The sequence below is a fragment of the Gracilinanus agilis genome, chromosome 1 (assembly GCF_016433145.1).
Source record: "Gracilinanus agilis isolate LMUSP501 chromosome 1, AgileGrace, whole genome shotgun sequence".
In the NCBI taxonomy this organism is placed as follows: domain Eukaryota; kingdom Metazoa; phylum Chordata; class Mammalia; order Didelphimorphia; family Didelphidae; genus Gracilinanus; species Gracilinanus agilis.
The window spans coordinates 178504372-178528654 of NC_058130.1; the positions used below are offsets into that span (position 1 = coordinate 178504372).

General features: G+C 37.3%; 1 protein-coding gene across 1 annotated transcript; it reads right to left on the reverse strand.

Moving 5' to 3' along the window:
• Positions 1-1114: 1114 nt before the first annotated feature.
• Positions 1115-15718, reverse strand: TVP23A (trans-golgi network vesicle protein 23 homolog A). The gene is made up of 7 exons (XM_044657324.1): positions 15710-15718; positions 14380-14459; positions 3307-3451; positions 2425-2514; positions 2091-2219; positions 1625-1759; positions 1115-1174 (listed from the first exon to the last, which is right to left on the reverse strand). The coding sequence occupies exons 1-7, from the start codon at positions 15716-15718 to the stop codon at positions 1115-1117; spliced, it is 648 nt and encodes a 215-aa protein (XP_044513259.1).
• Positions 15719-24283: the final 8565 nt, after the last annotated feature.

Sequence of the window (24283 nt, forward strand, 5' to 3'; positions counted from 1 at the left end):
TAGAGAAAAAAAATTTTAATCGATATATTCAATATCCCTTGGGAATCTGTTATTTTGATAGTATGAATACTCCCTCTACCTACCCAGATTGTATCCATTCTGTACCTTAGTATAAAGTCTCTGATGGTTGTGGCTTACATTTTCCTTAAATTTTATGAGATCAAAGTTTATTGGTGGAGAGAAAGATGAGAAGTGATTATTCCCATACATTGTGTTTTTTGGAATTTTTTTTAATAACCCTTACTTTCTGTCCCAGAATCCATACTAAGTGTTGGTTTCAAAGCAGGAGAGAGCTAAGGGCACTTGGGCAGTTGGAGTTAAGTTACTTGCCAAAGGTCACAACAGCTAGGAAGTATATGAGGCCAAATTCAAACCCAGGCTCTTCCCATCTCCAGGCCTGGTCCAAGGAGCCACCTAGCTGCTCCCACATACACTGTTAAATATCAACTCTTGAATGATGCTATCATTTATAAAAGTGCTAAATGGTGTCAGAATCACCAAGTTTTTAATCAAGAAAATTCAACAAATGGCTATACATTCAGTAAACTCTTGAGTACCTACTATGTGTCAGGCACTGAAGAAGATAAAGACAACTGAGATCTCAAAGAGTGCACTGTCTAGCTGGGACAGTAACTACTTTGCGTTTATTTGTACTTTAGTTTACAAAGTGCTTTCACATATATTCTCATTTGATCCTTTTAACACTGAGAAATACAGCATAAATTATCTCCATTTTTTAGCAAAGGTAGCTTAATATAATATAAATTGTAAGAAGCTTAGTTCAGATTTGAACCAAAATCATCTTAGTCCAACACTTTTCCACTATACTAGCCAGAAGCCAAAAAACAGTTGTAAGTACCAAACAAGTGGTATGTACTTCCTTAAGCATTATGAATTCATATGAGGCCAGTATAGTGGGAGCAACCAAGCAAAGCTTCAAGGGTGGGTGCGGGGAGGACGCAGAGTGGATAAGATCCAAGTAAAGAAATATGCATAGCTTGTTCAAATACTGTGATACCAGGAAGGGTGAAAAGGTAAATGAAGCCAAATTATACAGTGGATCACAAATATAAATTCAGTGTCAGAACCTTATCCTGGAGCTACTGATTCTCATTTAATGTTTATGTGTTTCCATTCCCTCTAGACTAGGCTTTTGGAATTCATCTTGACACTCCTGTAAAATGGAAAATAAGTGATATTTTATTACTCTATATAGAAATATAAGCATAAAAAATATATCACAAAACATGTGGTAACTAATAGCTTATCTGCTTAAGTAGTTCGAGGTTACCGATGCACACACAGGACTTTGTATTACTTAAGTAACTTCATCATGAGACATCACAGTTCAGAAATACGAAATAATTATATAATTTGTTCAGAATTTAAAATCAACTTATGTCTAGATGTAATTACCAGAAGATATTAAATAAGTGGGAGGTTTTTAGTTTCATTTTTCCTACTTAATAGAATTTAAATCTTTTTGAACTATCAATGCTAGGTTGGCTTATTTGCAAACTATTAAAAACTTGAGGTATGGGATATAGATATATAAAGTGGCTCTTTGCATTGATACACTTCGGAGACTTTAGCACAAACTCAAATACAACTACCTCCAACTTACTCTCTGAAAAATTGTCTGGGATAGAAACCTCGATGTGACTTTAGTGATACTTTTTTGTCCTCCTATTCCTATTTTACAGTGGATATATCCATAGAGATTAGCTGTTTGGAGGGAGATTCCAGCAATCACAAGTGCCTGTTCAGAAAAAAGAAAAAAGATAATATTTTTATAAAAAACATCATAAGGATTTCTTAATTTTAATCATCTTGATAGGACTCTATTCCCATTTTTTCAGAAGGTCATTGTACTATTAACATTTTATTTCAATATTTGATGGACTATTGGCAGTAAAGTAGGCTCATCTTCAGGTATATAATTTCAGTACTCTGGCTTATGCATGCATAATAATAGGCTCACTATTAGAAATAGGATGCAGCTTTAAAATATTATAGCAAAACTCCCACAACTCCTCTAACTACTGAATTTAAGATGACGAAAGTATTGCGGGAAGATGTTAATGCCTTACCAGCCACTTGAGCTTCAATGAGAATAAGGTGCTAAAAAAGAACACAGTCCAGATCAATGGACAGATAATCAGACCAAGCCAGAAGATTCTAGCTTCAGCTTCTGTTCCAGTTGAATTATTTAAAGAGACCTGTTAAGAGAATGTAGTTCAAGTTAAAGTGTGACATTGTGGTTCATGTTGACTTTACTTGTACTATTCACAATATTCATGTACCAGGAAAGAGGCAGTAGGGATACATCTTGTGCAGGGCAGGAATCAAGACAGGTACAAAACCTGAAACAAACCAATATAAAAATTGAACAATTTTTAGTTTCTCCTTAACTCATCTTAATACCTTTTTGGCTTCAAAAATCCAATGACTTTTTCCATCTTCATCTATTTGGTTCCACCACCGTAAGCCAACCATGAGTCTTCCTGTCACATTCTAATGAAAACGGACAAATTAACTATAAGATGCACTTCTCCTTTAGCTCACTGTTTGTATTTACAAGCATACCACACAGAAAGATTAACCCCCTTTTAATGACAGGTAAAATGTAAGTCACATATATAATAAGTCATGGAGACAGTAAGGGACGATAGGATGAAACATGCTATTTTCTTAAAATTACTTTTACTGACTTCTAATTTTAAATTTAAAAAATTAAGTGGCAGCATTTGACCTATCTATTTCAGAACCAGCGTCTAAAACAGGAAAGAGATATAGAGGAATATCTGGTAGATGACAGAGAACCATCATCCTAAGATTTGTAAGTGTGATGCTTTTATTTGTTGCCATAAGGAAAAAATTAAATGCTATAACTTTTCACCATTCAGGGAACGCTGTTTCCATATCCTTAAATATTTCATAACAGTTTTAACCAAAGTAGCAGTTTGGTGCAATATATGGAGGACTGTAACTGGAGCTAGGAAGTGATGAAAACATAGGTTCATATCCCTCTGACACATATTGTCTATGGGACCCAGAGCGAGTCCCTTAATCTCAGCTCTCTATAATTATAAATTGCAGACCACCCCATATTGATAAAAGGAGTTTCCCCTTCCAGGCATTTTCAATATCAATGAAATCTTAAGTGTATGGTCACTATCCCCAACCTATAGCTTTGTCCAGTTTATATTTCTTAAAATATTCAAATGAATCAAAAGTCATGATTAGCAAATAAAGATTATAAAATTATTGGAAACAAATCCATTGCTGGTGCAAGATTTGTCTTACCTTGACAGACCAAAAGTCAAAGGACAGAAGAAGGAGAATAGTGACAAAACAGGCAACAAAGCTTTTGCTGAACCAGTCACAGAACAAGTAGGTAATGATAGCACTCACTCGGAAAAATAGGTGGAAAAAGGTGGCCAGTGGATGCCTAGGAAAATAATCCAAAACACTTACTAGCTTTAATAGGCAAATATGAAAACGTTGTTTGTTAATCCAGGTTTGCAGAATCTATTCCTGAATTAGTATCATTCAAATGTAGAAAACTCTAATTCTTAATATATTTTATGATAGCTAGAAATTTAGATTGTCGGTTTTTAATTAAATGTACAATAAAAATCATTGCTGGTACTAATGCATCTTTTGGGGTTTTTAAAAAGAGGTTTTTTTATTGGCATTTTTTGTTTTCACATTGCCTCAATTTTCCCCATGTTTCTACCCCTCCCCATTCCCAAGGAGTCAACCCTTATAACAGAAATTTTTGAAAAGGGGAAAAAAATCCAGCAAAACTGATCAATGAATCAAAAGAATATGAAATTGTAAGTAATGTTCCCCACCCTTGGAATCCTCTTCCTTCCTGCTGCAAAGAATTGAAGGAAGGTATCCTCTCATACCTCTCTTTGAAGCCAAGCTTGTTTATTATAATTTTGCAACATTCCCTCTTCAATTGTTTTGTGATCTTTGATATTTCCGTTTGCATCATTGTAGCTGTTGTGTGTGTGTGTGTGTGTGTGTGTGTGTATACATACATATACTTTTTTTTCTAAATTCATAGTCTCAAGCCCTCAAAATAGATGCTTCAGGATTTAGAAGGACTCGTTTACACCTTAAAACAGTGTTTTTTCTCAGCCGGGGTATGATTATTCAGTATTTTTTTTTAACCCTTGCCTTCCGTCTTGAAGTCAATACCGTGTATTGGAGTAGTAAGGTTAGGCAATGGGGATCAAGTCACTTGCCCAGGGTCACCCAGCTGGGAAGTGTCTGAGGTCAGATTCGAATCTAGGACCTCCCATCTAGGCCTGGCTCTCAATCCACTGAGTTACCCAGCTGCCCCCATTATTCAGTATTTTATACAAATAAAGGAAATGGTGAATGATAAAAAAAATTTTTTTTCAAGTGAAGATCAGACTTCCCTCCCTCAACAAGAATATAAAAATGCTACAAGTCATTAACAGGGAAATTGTCAAAGTTAAAGAAAAGTAAAAAGCAATTCTGAAGTTCCGCCTCATACCTATAATTGGCAGAGATGTTAAAAAAGGAAAATGTTAATTATTGGAGGGGATCTAGGAAAATAGATATAATAATAGTTGTGGTTGGACCTGCAAATTGGTTCGGCCATTCTGGAAAGCAATTTGGAACCATACCCCCAAAGTCACCTAAATCCTTTGATCCAGTGATAGCACTTCTAAACCCATACCCCCAAAGAAATAAAAGAAAGAGGAAACAGTCACATATAAACAAATATTTATAGAAACTTTTTACATTAACAAAACCTTGGAGCTAATTAAGTCCTATCTTGGTAAGAATGATTAAACAAATTATGGTAAGTAAATATATTGGAATATTACTGCCCCCAAAATATGAAGAAATGGCTGATTTCAGAGAAAACTGGGAAGAGACCTGTATAACTTGATGCAGAGTAAAGACAAGAGAACAATTTTTATCACAAAAACATTATAAAGGAAAATAAGTGAAAGACTTGAGAACTCTAATCAATGCAATGACAAATAAGAGTACCAGAGAACTAAAGATGAAATATCTTATCCATCTCCTAACAGAAGTGAATGATTCAAGATACAGAATGAGATGTACTTTTTCGGGCATGGCCAATGTAGGAATTTGCTTTGTTTGACTATACATATTTGTTAGGAAGGTTTTATTTTTTCTTTCTTTTTTAAATTAGAAGAGAGGGAAGGAGAAAATAGGGCAGAGATTAGACACATGCTTGTTAATTGGAAAAGTTTTTTAATCTAGGATTTCCTCCTTATTAGCTATGTGATCCTGAATGAGTCACTTGATCTCTAGGCAGCAGAGTCCTCATTTGTCCCATTATAAGAAATGTAATACTTGTACCATTTTTAGAGTATTATTGGGTGAAGTGAGGATTTATGTGAAGTGCTTTTTAAAAAATGGAGTACTATAGATGCTGGCTATTTTTATGGATCTTAGTGCTAATTTCTTTAAATTATGAGAAGGGAAAATTTTTGTAGCTAATTTTCCACATCAGGTCACATCTTCTAACTAACAAAAACATATAAAGAAACATTAACTCCTATTTTATTTATTACTTATTACAAAAAAAATTAACTCAGTAGAGTGAGATATATTTCCTAAAGGCTTTCTTCCTCCCTTCCCCACAAGATGGTACCTGTACATTCTAAAATTATAAGAGCATGGCATATAAGGGATAGAATACTAGACCTAGTCTTAGGATAACTTAAAGTCTTATCTCTGATAGTGAGTAACTATGGTAAATCACTTAAGCTCTCAGAGCTTTAGTCTCCTCATATGTAAATCTCAAATGAGATAATGTATGTAAAGAACTTAGCAAACCTTTAGAACCTATAGAAGTTACTTAAACACAAAGATAATTTTGTTCAATGATCCAAAGTGTCAATATCAAAAAAGGCATAAAATAGGGAGATGGACAGAGCCAAGATGAAGGATATGGGGCAGCCACCCAGTTAAACTCTCCCAACATTCTCCTCTAAACAATTTTAAAATAACCCCTCAAATCAAATTTTTGAGAGGCAGATTCAATAAAAAATCAGAGTGAGACATTTTTCCTACCCAAGAAAACTTAGGTGGGCAAAAGAAGTTTTTATCACCAGTGTTGCAGCCTGACCAGAGGCCATACACACAGCAATGTCTGCAACAGCAGCAACAACTTTGGGGGATCTCAGCCTAGAGATCATAATGGGGTGGGGGTGCAGGGTGTCATACAACTAGTAAGAAAGAGATTGGCAGCGCTACTGCCCATACTGTTCTGTGTTGAAGTTCCAGGGCAGAGAGGAATAGTGATGGTCAGTTACAAGGAAACAGGCCTTGGGAACAGTTAAAAAATGAAGAAAAGTGCTAGTACTTATAGATACAGAGGACCAGGGACCCTACCTGGTTAAAGGCTAGAATACATACCAGGGGAGCAGTAACCAAACTTCTCTCAGGATCATACCACCTTGGAAGCACCAAAAATTTGAAGACCTCTAGAACTACTTCTGAAAAGAGCAATACAAAAAAGCCTGAAGTGGGGGGTAGTGCCCACTATCTCCCATATGAGCAGAGCCCAATTTTAAAATAAAGTTTAAAGTCAAGAAAGAGGCTGGGAAAATGAGCAAACAGCAAAAAGAATTTGATCATAAAAAAGTAGTACAGTGGTAGAAAAGACCAAGACATAAACCCAGAAGTAGATAACAGTATGAAAATAGCTTACAAACAAAGCCTCAAAGAAAAATACTAATTGAACCCAAGCCCAATAAAAATTCCTGGAAGAGTTAAAGGGCTAGGAGTAGTAGAGGAAAGACTGGGAAAATAAATGAGGAATACACAAAAATTATGAAAAACAGAATTAACAGCTTGGTAAAAAAAAAAAAAGACAAAAAATACTGAAGAAAATAACATCTTAAAAAAACAGAATTGACTGGTAAAAAATGCACAAAAATCCACTGAAGAAAAAACTATTTAAAATGTAAAATTGGCCAAATGGAAAAAAGAGGCACAAATGCTCACCAAATAAAATAATCTCTTAAAAATTAGATTTGGGCAAGTGAAAGCTAATTGACTCCATGAGACATTAAGAAACAATAAAACAAAGTCAAAAGAATGAAAAAAAAGAAAAAGTGAAATATCTCATTGGGAAAACAACTGGCCTGGAAACTAGATCAAGGAGAAATAATTCAAAGAATTCAGAGTCTAGACATCATATTTTAGGAAATTATCTAGGAAAACTGCCCTGATATCTTAGAGCCAGAGAATAAATAGAAAGAATCCACTGATTACCTCCTGAAAGCAATCCCAAAATGTAAACTTCCAGGAATACTATAGCCAAATTTCAGAATTCCCAGGTCACATAGATAATAATTCAAGCTGTCAGAAACAAGTCATATATCATGGAGCCACAGTCAGGATTACACAGGATGTCATGGCTTCCATGTTAAAGGAGCAGAGGGTTTGGAATATGATACTTTAGAACACGGGAGCTAGGATTACAACCAAGAATCAGCTACCCAACAAAACAGCATAATCCTTTGGAAGTGGGAGAAGGAATGGAAATTTAACAAAATAGAGGACTTTCAAGCATTGTGGATGAAAAGACCGGAGCTGAATAAAAAAAAAAAAATCTAACATTCAAATTGACAAAAAGACCCAAGAAAAACATAAAAAGGTAAACATGAAAGAGTAATCATAAGGGACTCAGTAAAATTAAACTGTTCACTTTCCTAGTTAGGAACATGATACATGTAACTCCTAAGAACTTTATCATTATTCAAGCAGTTAAAAGGAGTTAGAAGGAATAGATGAGTCATTTTTTGGAATGAGATCTAAAAAATTGAAGGGGTGAGAAAGAGAGATACACTGGAAAGAGGAGGAAGGGAGAGATGGAATGGGGAAATTTTTCACACATAAAAGAGTTATACAAAGGGAGCTTTTACAGCAGAGGAGAAAATGGTGTTGAGACAGCAGTACTTAAACCTCACTCATATCAGAACTGGGTCAGAGGGAAGACTGTGTGTGTGTCTGTGTGTCTGTGTGTGTGTCTGTGTGTGTGTCTGTGTTTACTCAGGCTCAGAAATATGTCTTAGCCAATAGGAGGGAAAAAGGAGAAGAAAAAGGGGTGAGATGATTAAAGGGTGGGCAGATTAAGGAAGGCAGTGATTAGGAGAAAAAATAGACTTGAGGAGGAACAGCATAAAAAGTGAAGGGAGAAAAGAAACACAAAAAAATGGTATGGAGGAAAATGCATAATCATAACAATGATTGTTAATGAAATGAGCTCACCCATAAAATAGAAGCACATAGAAAACTGGATTAGAAACCAGAATCCAACAATATGTTGTTTACAAAAGACACACTTCAAGCATAAAGACACACAGGGTTAAAATAAACAGCTGGAGCAGAATCTGTTATGCTTCATTCAGCTGAAGTAAAAAAGGCAGGGGTAGCAATCATTATCTCAAAAAAAACAAAAGCAAAAATAGAACTAATTAAAAGAGATAATCAGGGAAACTACATTTAATGGAAGGTATTATGGCAAGCTCTATATGAACTGATGCAAAGTGAAGTGAGAAGAATCAGGAGATCATTGTGCTTAGTTCCAACAATGTAATGATGATCAACTGCAAGACTTGGCTATTCCAATCTATACAATGTTGCAAAACAATTCCAGAGAACTCATAATAAAAAAATACTATCCTTCTCCAGATAGAGAAGTGATGAACTCTGAGTGCAAGTTGAAGTATAATCTCACTTTGTTTTTCTTGCTTTTTAAAAAAAATATGGCTAATATGGAAATGTTTTGCATGATTGCACATGGACAATTGACATTATATTGCTTGCCTTCTCAATGGGTGTGGGAGAGCATAGGAGGAAGGGAGAGGACTTAGAACTCAAAATTTAAAAAAATAAAAAATGTTTATTTTTTAAAATAGGGAGATGGATGTTACCCCATCTTGTTCCCAAACATAAGAATAACCCAGATCTCTTAATAGTACAGTTTGTATACCCAACACAAATATAAGTTAAAGTATTACCCTTGCTTTCAAAAAACAGATAATATGCTAAGGCAGAAGCAAAATCTTTAAAGTCAAGATATGTTACTTCACAGGAGGGAAATAGATTCACTTCTCAGCACTGCAGAAATATGTGGGTTGTAACTCCTAAAAGCAAATAGGATACAGACTTTGTTCTCTCCTTCAACATATTCCCTGCCCTAGTCTGCAGTATAAAGCCTATAATGGGTTGTTCTCTCTAATTTACAGAATCTAATAGAAATAGCTTGGCTATCTTCTATCACCTCCTCTATTCACTACCTCTTCATCACTCCATCTTTCTTTTTCATTGTTTCCCAGAAGAACCTTCTATCAATAAGAATCCTCACCTTTTTTGTAATAATTTACAAATAAAATAATTTCTTATAAATTTAAAGTTATGAGCCAAGCAATTCTTCCCTATTCAACCAGTAAGTATGTCAACATCTAAATCATGGGACAGATGTTTAAAGGGGGAAATGAAATCACTTAATTAAAGTGTTGTCAAGGTCAACAGAACCTTAATGTGGTTTGTTTCTCCACTTTTAAAAGAACTATTATTTCCCACTGGGGCTGAGTTACTTGACAGTTTAAGAATAGTGTTACTGTCCGAAATACAGTAGGAAAAAAGTACTGTTGTACTTAGCTATAAAAACCACATATTGTTAAGTTTATTCACAGTGACAGAAAATACCAAGTTAGGTGGCCCTTCTGAAATTACCTGCTCTCCCCAATTCAGTAAAGCAGACTTCTGTTTTGATGAAATATTCAAAGTGAAAGGATCAATACTCATCAAGTCCAAAAAAGAAAATTAGCATCCTTAAGATAGAAATAACAGAACTCAGATTATGACAACTGATAAACCTAAGTTACATACATATACATTGTTATATGATTAACTATTTTATTGGATTTATTCAAACAATATATTTGGCTAATTTTCTTTTTACTCAACTGTCCTATTTGAATTGATTATATCTACTGTATAAATATGGCCTATATTCCATTTTCCTTCTTACTTTTTGTTAAAGACAGTGTCATTCCTCCCCACTCCTCCTTCTCTATCTAAATTAAGGAAAATGTTCTATTTCTGACCTGCTTGGTACTCCTAAAGTAGGTGGCATAAATGAATACTTATGCTGTCTCACTAAAGGTCATCATCATAATACAGGTTTGAGTGTGGAAATGAATAAAAACTTGTACTCCCTCCTCAGATACTTCCTAGGTGTGTGACCCTGGGCAAAGTCACTTAACCCCATTTGCCTAGTCCTTCCTTCCCTTTCTGCCTTAGAGTTATTACCAGGACAGAAAATAAGGATTTAAAAAAAAGGATATAGAACTGAGGTAGGAAGCCATCATGCATAGCTGCAAGGGGAAGAAACAGGTACTGAATTTTGATCTAAAAGAAGATAGTGTTGAACTTCTAGAAGGTATTTGGGACAGACACCAAAACTGATAAAAAGCAAATTCCTATATCTCAGCATGGGAGAAGACTGGGGCAGCCCTGTAGTCCATCCACAGAGATAAAAGTATCATCAAATGGGTAAGAATCAGAAAGTGAGTAACAGGAGAACAAAAGGGAAGAAAGTGAAAAGAATGAAAAATTCTAAGAGGAAGAAAATGCAATTAAAAAACAAAGATATATGAATTATCAGCAAAGATAATGGGAATATATCCCAAAACATCCAAAAGATTATATATTTTGAGATAAAAGAAATTAGACTAGCACCTGATAAAGCAAAAACCCTATTGATTCCCTAAAAAACATGAAACCTCAGCACAATGTTCCAGAATGGTATAAGAGGGAAAACAAAATCTTGATTGAAGTAAGAAAAGAACAATTGGTAAAATTTTTGGCTTGCACAAGCAGAAATGATTAATAGAATAAAAAATCTTAAATGTATAGTGGTGAGCTTCTCTAAGAAGTAAAAAGGGAAATAAGATATTAGGAATATCTACAAAAGAGAATCAGAAAGCAATTATATTAAAAGAACACATGATTCTCTGTAGAAGAAAAAGTAAGACAAGATGTAGATACAACTTCAGGAACACAAAGCCTCCCAGAAGAACAAAACAAGTTTAAAAACTTGACTGTCGTAATGTGAGAAGTCATACAAGAAAAATTACCCAGAACTTCTGAATACAGAAAACAAAACACCAGTCAACATAATTCACAGACTCTTTCCAGAGGTGGGGAAAACTGTTATGCTTCAAACTCTACAAAGAGGCAAAATTTAATAATTCCAATGATAAATCAGCAATTGGCCAGGAGAATGTCTTTCATATGTAAAGGAAAGGAAATTTGAACTAATACAAGACTATTCTGCATTCACTAGAAATCAAAGAAGGGAAATGAATAATATATTCAGCAGAGGCACTTAAGATACCACATAAAATGATATATCCTGCAAAATTTCTATTAAATGCAAGAATTGTGCTAGAGAGGAAAATTCAGAGATGAGTAAGGCTAGTTCTGTCCTCAAGGAGATTACAATCCAGTAGAAGCCAACTCTGTCTTAGTAGTCATTTTAGACCATAAACTCTTTTCCTCACACATCATTCTATGATTTCATAGTCAGTGCTCAATAAGTATTAAATTGAAATGAACTTTTAAAATCACCCATAAAAGAAACTCAATTTAATAAACATTCTCTTTTACTATGAAAACATTCTTAGGGGGAAAGACCATTTCTACTCCTTTAATTCTGGGTTATTTCCTTCTTTCTAGTCATGCAGTATTTGACCTAATAGTAAAAAGAATATTGGATGAGGATTAAGGACCTTACCTCCAGTTCCAGACCTTTCAGGATTTATATTCAGATCTTCTAACCCATCTCTATTCTCAGGCTCCAAACCTGCATCCTAATCACTGGTGCTGTGACTTTATAGACTGCGGACTCCACTGTTTTTGAATCTCACTCCTGAACAACTAGACTCCTTTCCATCGATACCCATATAATAATTACCATAGCGAGCATTCAAATTATTGCTTGTCTTTCCCATCCCAGACACTGCCTAACCTACCACTCACTATCTTTGCCCTGCTACAAATGTCCTGTGTGAGGCAGCAGTCATTCACACTTGAGTGAAAATTAGTTTAATTTGATTGTGTTCTTCCTAACAGGGAAAGAATAGGAGTTTTGTGGAGAGAGACTCTTGGTGCATCAAACACATCATGGTAGGAGAGGAGGTATGGTTGTAAGTTTATTATGGGGGATATGGGGTAGCCACAGAGCTACACAAGGGCACTGAGTAGCTAAAGGGCAGGGGACAGTGAACACTAGGAAGAGAGAAAAAAAATTAAAAAGTCAGACCAGAATCAGAGAGACAGCATGAGATGTAAAGTTGGAGGACCTGGGTTCAAATGCCAACCTTTCTACTTATTACTTAGGTGACTTCAAGTCCCTAGACTTCTATTTCCCCAAAAAATGGATTTTATGGAATTTCCATTTTATGGACATTTCCAATTTACATAAAATAAATTATGGAAATTATAATAATAGGAAATTTACATAAAATGAGTGGGTTGGAACTGATGCCCTTTAAGGTTTCTTACAGTTCTAATTATTTTATCCTATAGTTTCTAGAGTTATCAGAGTTTATCTAGTCCAATTTTCTGCCTAATAAATATATATCCAACTCTTTATCTCTAAAATATTCAAAAATGATTATATGGTCATTGCCAAAACACTTCTAGCTGGAGTGAGGGGTAGAGGATCTGGGTTGTAAAAGAAAGAATTTCATTACATACACTGTTAGAAAGTTTGCTGAGAGCCAAAGGAAGCTTTCATTCCTTGAAGCTTCCCTCCATTCTTTTCTAGTTCTGCCCTCTGGGGCCAAGTAGACTATTTTTAGCCTTATAAGAAAGAGTGATAAAACACCTAAGGAAAAATGTTTACCTATTCAACAAAAAGTCTTTCTCCCTTACTTCTCCTAAAAGCCAAATGGGAATGTTTCCTCCCTGTGGAAAGTAAGGTCTCAGATAGAAGAAAGTAGCAGAGACTCAACATCTATTCAACTATCAAAAAGCTTTAAAAACTAGATAGGAGATTCTAGCTGGCTGCTCTAATCTTGGCTGAGTCCTCTAATCTCATGTAATTTGAAAGAGAATTCACTCCTTGGATTGGAGAGATCTTTTCCCTTTATTTGAAGACATTCCTAAGAAACCCTGTCTAACTCTCCTTAAGAAACTCCCTTTACTTATTTCTCTAGCCCTTACCAAACTGGTGAAGTAAGGTTCAGATACAGCTGTACTTAGATAATAAAACAAATGAGCTAAGTATGTGGATTTGGGGTAGAGGGAAACAAAGAATATATTCCTGGTATATATTTTTCTGACCTTTCAGAAGGTATTCAACATTTAACAGCTATTCCGTCTTACTAATGGCTTAGTTTCCACAATTTATTTCATGTTAAGTCAACACAAGTAAGGGGAAGTTAAACCAAAAGCAAAGCAAGGAGTTAATTTCATAACATGTAATATCCTGCTTTAATCAACGAGAACTGAAATTTGTTTAGTTCCTTGATTCTGTGGGTTATTTTCCTTGGTAATCATGAATGTTCCTTAAAATGAAATAACCTGATCTCTGTGGGAGCTGCTTACGTTGTTATATTTCTATATTTTTAAAAGATTTTTTTAAGGTTAACAAAAAAGTGAATACGATTCATTGCCCAAAGTCAAAATCCAAGCAAGTTCTCTCAAACCAGCTGGTTCTAGTAAAACTCAATTCTATTTCAGGAAAACAAATGACCTTCTATTAAAGAGGACAGTTTGATCACTAGACATTATTTCTTTTCCTTAGTTTATTTTATACTGTGTCCCTTGTGTAAGATATTAACTTCTCCTTAGTATTTTTCTCATAATAATTTTCCACTGAGTAGTTCATACTCTGGAACTTCATTCAAAAGAATAAAGAGAAGTTCAAATCAATATTTTGATTTGTTGATATTGGTCAGCTAGAGTTAGAAGCACCATTTTTGGTCATGGGTCAAAATTTTAATTTGAACAAGACCTTAGAAATTATTCATAATCATTTTATGGAAAAAGAAAAAAGGGCATTGAAATAATTTTCCCAAAGTCACACAAATAGTTATGTATGAATCAAAACTAAAATCTGGGACTTCTGACCCTTACTTCAGTGCACTTTTCATTTTCCCTCTTAATTACAATGTGGTTTATAAAGGTTTGTCTGCTCTTTATAATGTTTGTCCAACTATTCTCATTTTACATTGAAGGCTTGGGGAAGGCAAATGACTTCTCCTGAATCAAAAGTCTCTCATGATTACATAGCTAGGACTAAAATTTCATAGGTTAGGAAAGACTATCTGAATTTACCTGATTTTAGCTTTCCTCAATGCCAATTCCTCTTCATTTCCAAAATCAAGAGACACATCCTCTGTGTCATCCACTAGAGACTAGAAGAAAACAAAACAAAAATAAAAACATTACTATTGAGTGGAAAGAATGTTGGATTCAGATTCAAGTTCAAATTCTGATTCTATCATTTGTGTAAATTTGGACAAATCCCTTAACTCCTCTGGGCCTCTTTCCTCAACTGTAAAATTAAGAAACTGGACTAAATGATCTGTAAGAGCCTCCCAACTTGTTGATCCTATGACATCATACTCTTCTGAACCTTATTATCTGTCTCCTACCACATCAGTCCATAATTGATGTTTAGGAATCCCTTAAATACACTGCCCATTACCTTAAATTTCTTCTGGCCTCTCATAAGGAATAAGGCATAGAAATCAAAGAGGGATATTACATACACACACATATAGACTTAGACCTAGAAGGGATCTTGGTCATGGAATCCAGCCCTCTCATTTCACAGATGAAGAAACTGAGGACCAGAGAAGTTGTGACTTGCCCAAGGTCAAACATAAGTACAGCGTGGAATTCTACCCAAGCCTTTCCTAACTCTTAGGTCCAATACTTTATCAATTCTACCATGCTGCCTCAAGATGAAGGTATAACAATGAGTAAAAGCTTACTCTTACTCTGTTAGGATCTCAAAGTGTTCTGCCTGACTCAGTTTAGTCCTTTCTTTCATATTCAATCCTCTGCCCCATCCTCCACCCTGACTACTCATCTATATACTACTATATACTATCTGCTTGAGACCACTACTTCCAGCCTTTATTAATCCCCTATTATCCAACTCCCCTTACTGTCAGCCAGCCAATAAGCATGCATTAAGTGAAATGCCTACTAAGTGAGGGACACCGTTACTGTCAGCCCCTCCCATCTCTCTCTACCCCTGACCCCTCCCATCCTTCCTCAGCTCTGGACTTTTCCTCAAACCCCTCCCTTTTTTCCCCTCCCTCCTCTGCCCCTCCCATCCCCCCATCTACCCCTGCTCCAGCCCTTCCCATCCTATTTCTTTTAGCCGGTCTCCCTCTTCTCTTCTTCTTTTAGACCCTCCTCCTCCCTCCCTCCATTTTCCCTCCCAACCTCCACTCTTCTCCCTAACCTCTCCCAACCCGCTCACCAAACCCCTCATATCGCTCGTTCGTCCCCACCCCCCCCACTCTTTCCCAACCCAGTTCCTCTCACTCCTCGTTCTTCCCTTCCACAATCTCCCCACTCCGATCCCTGGAGGCTCTTCTCGTCACTCCCTCATTTCCCAGGGCTGAGGCGGCTCCATCCTTCATCGCCTCACCTGCTTCATCTTCCCACCTGGCCACCTTCCCGTCCGGCCAAAGGGCAACTAGGTTTGAGGCCTAGTTTTGTTTTGTTTCCCTCTCTCTTGATGTCCGGCCGCCACAGGGCAGGGGGATCAGGGACATAGGCGGGATGGGGTAGAGATGGAAGGTGTGGGGATGGGGGTAGCGCGTGGAGCTCAGGCTGCGGAGGTACCAGTTGCTAAGGGGCTGTCCTCCACACCCCAGAGCGCACGCGCGGGATTGGCTGCCCAGCGCACCGGAGACCTGGGCTGGGGGCGGAGCCTTCGAGAAAGGATAAAGAGGAAAGAGTGAGTGACCAATGAGATGTTCGAGAAAAGGTGGACTCTATCCGAGGTGGGGGTGGGGGATACCACTGTAAAGGTGGAGGAGGTTTTGGCGAGTCACAGGATCAGACTTTCAAAAGATTTGAGAAAATCTCAGAGGTAGTACCATATAGTAGCTGGAAGGGATCTAGTCCAACCCCATCATTTTACAAATGAAGAAACTGAGAACCAACCAATTCGTCAATCAACATTTATTAAGCGTCCATTATGTGCCAGGCTGTCCTTTGCGCCAAGATAAAAAAAGAGGCAAAAGCCACTTTCTGCTCTTTACAGACTAATTCACCAGAGAATTGAAGTGGTTTAAGGTCACACCGGTAGTGAGCATAGCAGCACTAGAGCACAGGCCCAATGACTTCAGATACATATTTCTTTTCACCATACCTCTTCATTTTGTCCAACAATTTGAACAGAAATACCCCTTCTAGTATGTTAAATGGCCATCCAGACTCTGAAGTCTGTCAGCGATATGGGAGAGGACTCATTCCCTTGTTAGTCAGCTCATTCCACTTTTGGATAACAGGGGAGGAGAAAAGGGGAAAGAATTATTGAAGGACTATGAATGGGAGCCAAAAGGGGTAGATGAAGGTGCAGATAAATGGGAAATTAATTTTTAAATCTTGTTTCCTCAAAGTCTAGCAAGATATCAAATAAATATTCCCTCCCCAACTCACACTGGCAAGTTGGGCTGCTGGAGGGCAACTGACTCAAGTGCTGCTTCCCTTAGAATTCTAGGGGTAACCATAAAGGGTTATGATTTCTCATTCTATCACAAACTGCCATCTACTGTGTTTTTCTCAATAATGATCAACCAGTTGATTTCAATTAGTTTTAACAGGAAAATATTTTCTGAAAAGGTTAGGAAAGACAGAAGTTACCAAAATATCCCTCACTAGGGAGGCAATGTCCTCCCCTTGCACACAAAGTCCGTGAGAATAGAGTACATGGGGTTGAAGAATGGACATGAGTTTAAAGAACAGTGTTATTGAGGCATACATATAGAGAACATGTAAATAAAGCCAAAGGGAAATCCTGGTCCTGGAAGTCTTTTTCTCTCCTCCTATAGTCCTTACCAAGTTTAGTTTAAGATCAAGTATTGGCAATAAGAGAGTTACTGCCTTGCTCAGGTGTATTGGCTCCTTCTAGGATGCAGAGTCTCAGTTGATGTGTCAGTTTGCTGCAAGACTGAGTCAATCAGGCCATACAACTGCTGCATTGCTGACTGGTGGTTTTGCTGAGGGGACATGCTATATCACTTCTGGACTTTCAAAATTCATGAGGTCAGCTCTGTCTCTGTATGCTCACCTAAGATCAGGAAGGAATAAACACAAAATAAAATGTACCATGTATTCAGGGACATATGGCAGCTAGGTGGGCAGATAAGGCAGCTTTCTGTCACAGAAAGTCATGATCCTCACCAGATAACTCAGAGCAGTTCTTCCTCACTCTAAAGTCACAAGGAAGAGAGCAAGAAAGCTTCTGCTCTAACATTTTATATGTACATTTACTCATCGATCCTTCTAGCTCCTGAACCATTTAGAAGGTTTTTTTTTTTCATTATCACATAGTATGGACTCCTGAGTCTTTCGTGGCCAGAAGTAATCTCTCCAAAATTCCACATGTTGTACTGGAACCAAGTAATGAACGTCAATGCATCTTTGTATAAAACACCACTAAGTGAAGATCTAAGCATGCTCTAATACTTTTCCATTACAAAGGAATTAAGTGTTCTGAGTGAGGAACAGTCAAGAACTAGGAAATACTTGATGGGGAGAATATATTCCTAATTTTCAGGGAGTAAAAAAGAAGTTCCATATAGATACCATAACCCACAACCAGAGTTTTTCTTAAATAATTAATGACGTTGGGAGCAGCTAAGTGGCTCAGTGGATAAAGAGCCAGACCTAAAGATAGGAGATGCTAAGTTCAAATTTGGCCTCTGATACTTCCTAGCCATGTGACCCTGGGCAAGTCACTTAACCCCCATTGCCTAGTCCTTACCACTCCTGCTTTGGAACCAATACTTAATATTGATTCTAAGACAGAAGATAAGGGTTAAAAATTTTTTTTCATAGTGAATGAGTGGGATCCAGAGGACTAGGTGAAGCAGAATTATCAGTGAAGGCCTTTTACTTCATTAAGAAAGCCTTCTCTCCCTTAATTCAATATCCCCACAACACACACATATGTCTTAGGAAACTAGAAAAGGTAAACCAACTGAGTTTTCTAGTCATTTGGATAACTGGGTTTCAGCTCTGCCAGAAGTTTTTAATATCTTACAACACCTCAAAATGTCAAACTGAAATTTAGAGACTGAAAGTCAGATATGACACAGCTATCAAAGAGCTTAGGCCTTGGAAAGGTCTTCGCTTATGGCTAATTATGAAAACTGAATGGCAAGAGTGGTGAAAAAGAGGACTCATTGAGAATTGAGAATGCAGCAGAAATTTAGGGGCTTTTTTTCTCCCCAGAATGACCAACAGATCTTATATACATCGAATTAGGGCTCATAGATAAGTTATCTTAGGCTGGGAAATCACCCTTAGAAACCTGATTTTTTGCCTGTCACTAACTGCCCTTGAGTTGTGTTTAATTTCCCAAAATACTCTTAATTCTCCACCGTTTGTACACAGAGAAAGGATAAGAAGCATGGCTCACCAAAAAGCATGACAAATTAAAAAAACACTGACATTTGATTTTGGAATTCAGACACATACATTATAAACACTTGCATTCACCTGGTTCAGTGGCAGATTGTCTCTTTTTAGTTCAGTCCTACTGTTGGTTGTTTATCCCAAGAACCACCCAAACAATTAAGAGGAGACCTTTGATATAATCTACCAGGTCTCCCCTGCCTCTACTCACTTAACAAGCATTTATTAAGGAACTATGTTGTGTTAAGTACTTGAAGTGAAAAGGTAGGATTGAAAGTGTTTCTGTCCTCAAAGAGTTTTCATTCTTTTGGGAAGAAAAAAAATAAACACATATAAGTATGTTGATATTCTTCACTTGACACTACCCTCTCATGGTTGTCTACCTAGATGTAGCCTTCTTTATTTCTTTAGTTAGGTCATCATCCATGTGCCACCCTTAAATCATGGTTGTTCCCAAGGCTCTGCCTTGGTATTTCCTGTTCTCTCACTATAATTTATCTCACTATAATTTATTTAATGTCAAGGAATCCAATTAATTTTTACCTCTGTGCAGATGACTCATATCTAATCAGTTCTATTTTTCTCTCCTGAGCTTTAGTCACATATTACCAATAGTGTGCTGAACATTTCCACCTGGATGTCTCATAAGGCATCTCAAACTCAACTTGGGACAACTAAGTGATATAGTAGAGTGCTGAACTAAGAGACAAGAAGGCCCAAGTCCCAAATCTCAAATTTGCCTCAGACCTTTACTAGTTGTCTGGCCCTAGGTAATCCTGCTCTATGCCTCAGTTTCCTTATCTATAAAATAAGACAATAAGATTCAGTGGCCTTTATGGTCCCTTCAGCTCCAAATCTATGATCCTGGGTCTAATCAGAACTCATATTTTATGTTAAACTCATCTCTCTTCAAAACTTCCATATTTCTGTTGAAAATGCCACTCTCCTTCTTGTTACCTTGATCTAAAATCTTAAAATCAATCTAGTACTGTCTTCACTCTCTCTCTCTCCCACATCCAGTTAATTGACAAGTCTTGTTATTTCTTTCTCCACAGTTTCTCATTCATCCCTCTCTCATTCACTTTTATCCACATAACTACTTGAGGCTTTCATTTCTTGCTTCATCTATTGAAATAATGCCCTGTTTCAATTTCCAAATTTTAGTTTTCTTTCTAAAGCATAGATAATGTATTTTGGTAGTCCTAACCTAGGCCAGTTCAGTGATTTGGGTTTGGGGTTAACTAATTAAGCATTAGTTAATCCTTATCACCTCTAGGATAAAATATAAACTCCTCCCTCTAGACCCCTTTACAATTTGGCTTTAACCTACCTTTACAGACTTATTTAGTATTCTTCCCTTTTATATATTCTACCTTTTAGGCAGAATGTTCTACTCACTTCTCCCCATACCTACTATCCCATTTCTCACCTCCATGCCTTTGCATAAATGGTCCTCTCTAACTGGAATTCAATCACACTTTACCTGGACCTTAACTTCCTTCAAGATCCAACCGAGGGGGCCTCCTGCTACAAGGAGATTCCCTCTTGATTAGGGTATTTATGTTTCAGTGACAAAGAAGCCTTCCTTTCCCCTTAAAGAACAAGCCTAATTCCCCTAATTGTTAGGATTCTCTCTCTCTCCTCAAGTTATATATTTCTTTATCTGTTTAAATGTTATCTTACCTTGAGGAACCACTGTTGGGTGCACAAGGCTTGGGGTATGAAACCCACTCCCTGTTTTGTACCATCTTGTACCTAAGCATATGATTTTCGACTAGGTCCAGTCCTGTGGAGCTTAGCTTCTAATGAAAAGAAGGCAAGACTTCTTATCTTCATATTCACCAGGATGCTCTTAATTATGGATCATTTACCAAAAATAGAGTATAAAAAGGTGCCAGCCTTTCTATTAGGAATCAGGGTTGGGATAGGTAATTTGTCCTTAAACACAAAAAGAATACCAAACACAGAACGCTAACAAGTATACATCAAAGTAATAACTTAAGAAAAACAGGATTCGATAACTTAACTTGTAACTAGTTATAAACCCCTAAAAGAGGCAAATAATTAAACCTCATTATAATATAAAGCAGCTGGCAGGACATATAATTGCCTCTGGGTGCAGCATTGTCCCCCAAATGATCTGCACATGTTTTCTGGTACAGTGTCTCCTTGTTTGCTGGAGCTGGAGCTGTCATCTCTAAGAGTGCTGGAGTTGGGTCAGAGATAGCTACCTTTCGACTCTAACAGTCAATCGAAACTCTGGCCTCATCTGTCTCACCTGGTCACCTCTGAGCTTGGGCATGTCCTATCAGGATACTTTTGCATCTAAAATTAGGAGGGGGAAGAAGCAATGAAAAGAGACAGTCCAAATCCAGACTGAGGTTTGCCTAGGCAGGACACAGAAGTCAGGAATGGTCAGGGCAAGCCAATCCTCCCCACACTGGACTGTTGGGAAGCAGTGAGACACAGTCCTAATATACTTTGCAGCCAGGAAGGATGAGCTGAAGAGGCAGGTCCCTCTGTTTTGTACATCTACCAAATTATCAGTTCTTCTGGCTATGCAGCCAATATGTGGAATTCTCATCATCTCCTTTTGCCCTATGTCATACCTAGCCGGAAGCAGATCCCAGAGCTTCCTAGTGGTCACACGCTCCATGGAAAACTCTTGCTACAGTTGTCTATTCCCAATAGAATGAAAAGTCCTAGAAAACAAGGATTGTTTTTTCTTCTTTCTATCCCCAACTCCTAGCACTCTGCTTTGCGCATAGTAGGCACTTAATAAGATATGTTGAATAAAAAGCCAGGCCTGAAAACAAGAGATCCTAGGTTCAAATCTGCCCTCAGATACTTCCTAACTGTGTGACTCCAGACAAGTCACTTAACCCCAATTGGCTAGCCCTTACCACTCTTCTGCATTGGAACCAATACATAGTTTGAATTCTAAGACAGAAGGTAAGGGCTTAAAATAAATAAATAAATGAATGAATGAATGAATGAATGAATGAATGAATAAACAAATAAATAAACAAACAAACAAATAAATAAATAAATGGATGAGTGAATAAATAAATAAATAAATGATGTGTGTTGAATTGAGTAGACCAGTGGTGTCAACCTCAAGCCACTAAAGTAAACATAAGAATCCCTACCGGCTGCATTTTGTCTTAGAAAACCACATATTGACATTATGTGTGTTTTATTTTATTTTTTGTTTAATATTTTCCAATTATATTTTAATTTGGTTCCAACTGCACTCTGGAGTTTGTGGCTCACATGCAGTCCATAGACTATTTATTTGATACTTTTGGAATAGACAGTCAGTTTAGCAATTTTTAAAATGTGATCTTATTCTCAACTTATTTTTTGTATTGTAAATATTGTCTCCCCAAATTAGACTGAGGAACTAGAGTTCAAAGACCTTTCCTCAATCTCTCCCACAGGCCTTAGCCTATTTGGGTATATAGGAAGTACACAGCATATATTTGTTAATTGAATAATCATTTAGAATTGATCACATTTTCCACCTTTAATGACAAGGCATTGATAAAGGCAGTGCTCCATATCCTCATCTTCTGAACTTCTAGTAAACCTCTTGAGCATCTCATTTTTCTTCATCCCCCCCAAGTTGCTTTTAGTGTCCAACATAGGAACCCTCTTCTCCACATGAGCCAGACTTTTTACAAAGTCACCCAATAGAAATATTGTAACCATTATGTAATTTAAGTTGAGGAAATCCCCTCCCTCAACTTGTGCCTGAATTAGCAAGGTAATTTCCTTCAGGGCGCAGGACATTATCAGAAGCAAGTCCAAGAGCTTCTATGCTGCCTTAATGATATTGTGGACAACTCAGGAAAGTTCAGTGTTACAATCACTAGATTGTAGGGGTGTGGGGTGTATGTGTGAGATAGAGACAGAGAGACAGAGAGAAAGGGACAAAGAAAGAGACAGAAAGACAGAAACCATGAGAGAGACAAAGTACCTTCTCTAGAACTTCCCCAAGATTCTCCTCTTTATATTGTCCCTTATAAAGACGGGAAAGGAGAACCCAGGGAACTAAAGAGGAAGATGAAAAATGACCCTTGGGAATAATTTCTGAGAGTTAGAGAAAAAGGAACAAAGAAAGAGACCAAAAGACAGATAGAAACTGGGAGAGAGTGGCAAAATACCTTCTCTAGAACTTCCCCAAGATTCTCCTCTTTATATTGTCCCTTATAATGATGGGAAAGGAGAACCCAGGGGATTAGAGAGGAAGATGAAAAATGACCCTTGGGAAAAATCTCTTAAGGTGAAGTTCCATAAATAGGGAGGAAGGAATGTTAGTCCACCCACTTTGAGTTTGTGTTTTAAGAAGTTTGAAGCATTTTCATTTCTTTTTCCTTTTTTTCTTTAAACCCTTACTTTTTTCCCAAATAACAACTCTAAAACAGAAGGGCATGGGCTAGGCAAATGGGGTTAAATGACTTTCCCAGGGTCACACAGATAGGATGTTTCTGAAGTTAGATTTGAACCCCAGTCCTCCCAATTCCAGGCTTGTTGCCCTAGCTGCCCTATTGTCTCTTATTTTTATTTATTTTCTCATATACTATTTCTGTGAGGGTATGCGGGTAGGAATGCTCTTCCCCATTTTACTGGATAGGAGAGAAAGGCCCAGGGAGATGAAAAACCTCTTTCAAGTTTATGTAATAAGATAGTGGCAGGTTCAGGACTATTGCCAAGGTCTTTTTATAACTAGTGCAAGAGTGGTTTGTATCAAGTTTTTGCTAAAGAGAGAACTGACCTTTTCCTATGGGAAAGGACAACCCTGGACACGGACATAAGGGAGTTTCTACAACATGCCTTTTTTGGTCATGGGGAAGAGGTGGCTGTCCTAAAGTGAGCCCAGAGGGTTCTGAACCAGAACACCTTCCTAGGCTGGCTGACTAAGGTCACACCACCAATAGGCTACTATGCAAAGAATATCAACTTAAGAATCAAGAGCCTTGGGTTCAGGTTTCAACTTTGCCTCTATGTGATCTTGGCCAAAAGACTTCGCTTAGCCTCAGTTTCCTCTTCCATCAGATAGGTTCGGTGATCTTTAGAGTCTCTCCCAACTCTATTTTTCTTTGATTCTAATATTTATTCTTTCTATTCATCAGTTTCTTCCAGGACAGAAATCAGAGATGACAATGCTGGGCTAAAGAGTTGGAGGGGGGAAATGTGGCAAACAAGGATAATTTACCCCATACTTGGAAAGCTACTGGATAATAGTGACTATTGGGAGGTATCATATGTTAAAGTACTCAATAATAGTAGGACTTGGGGGAGACTCCCCTGGCAGAATGGACAGATGAGAATAATTTGTTCCAACAGCCAGGAAGGCAGCTGAAGCAGGTTCTGCGGAGCTCTTAAAGCTTGTCAGACATCGAAGAGGCCAAGGTAGGTCAGAGCCAATTGTCCTGGCTTTTGCCTTACCACCGAACCCTGATGACTCTGGGAAAGAAAGTCAGACTGAGGACTTTGTGTAACTCTGCCTCACTTAAACACAGTTTACAAGCAAGCCAAGATATCACTCCAGTGGTGTCATTGTGGGAGAAAC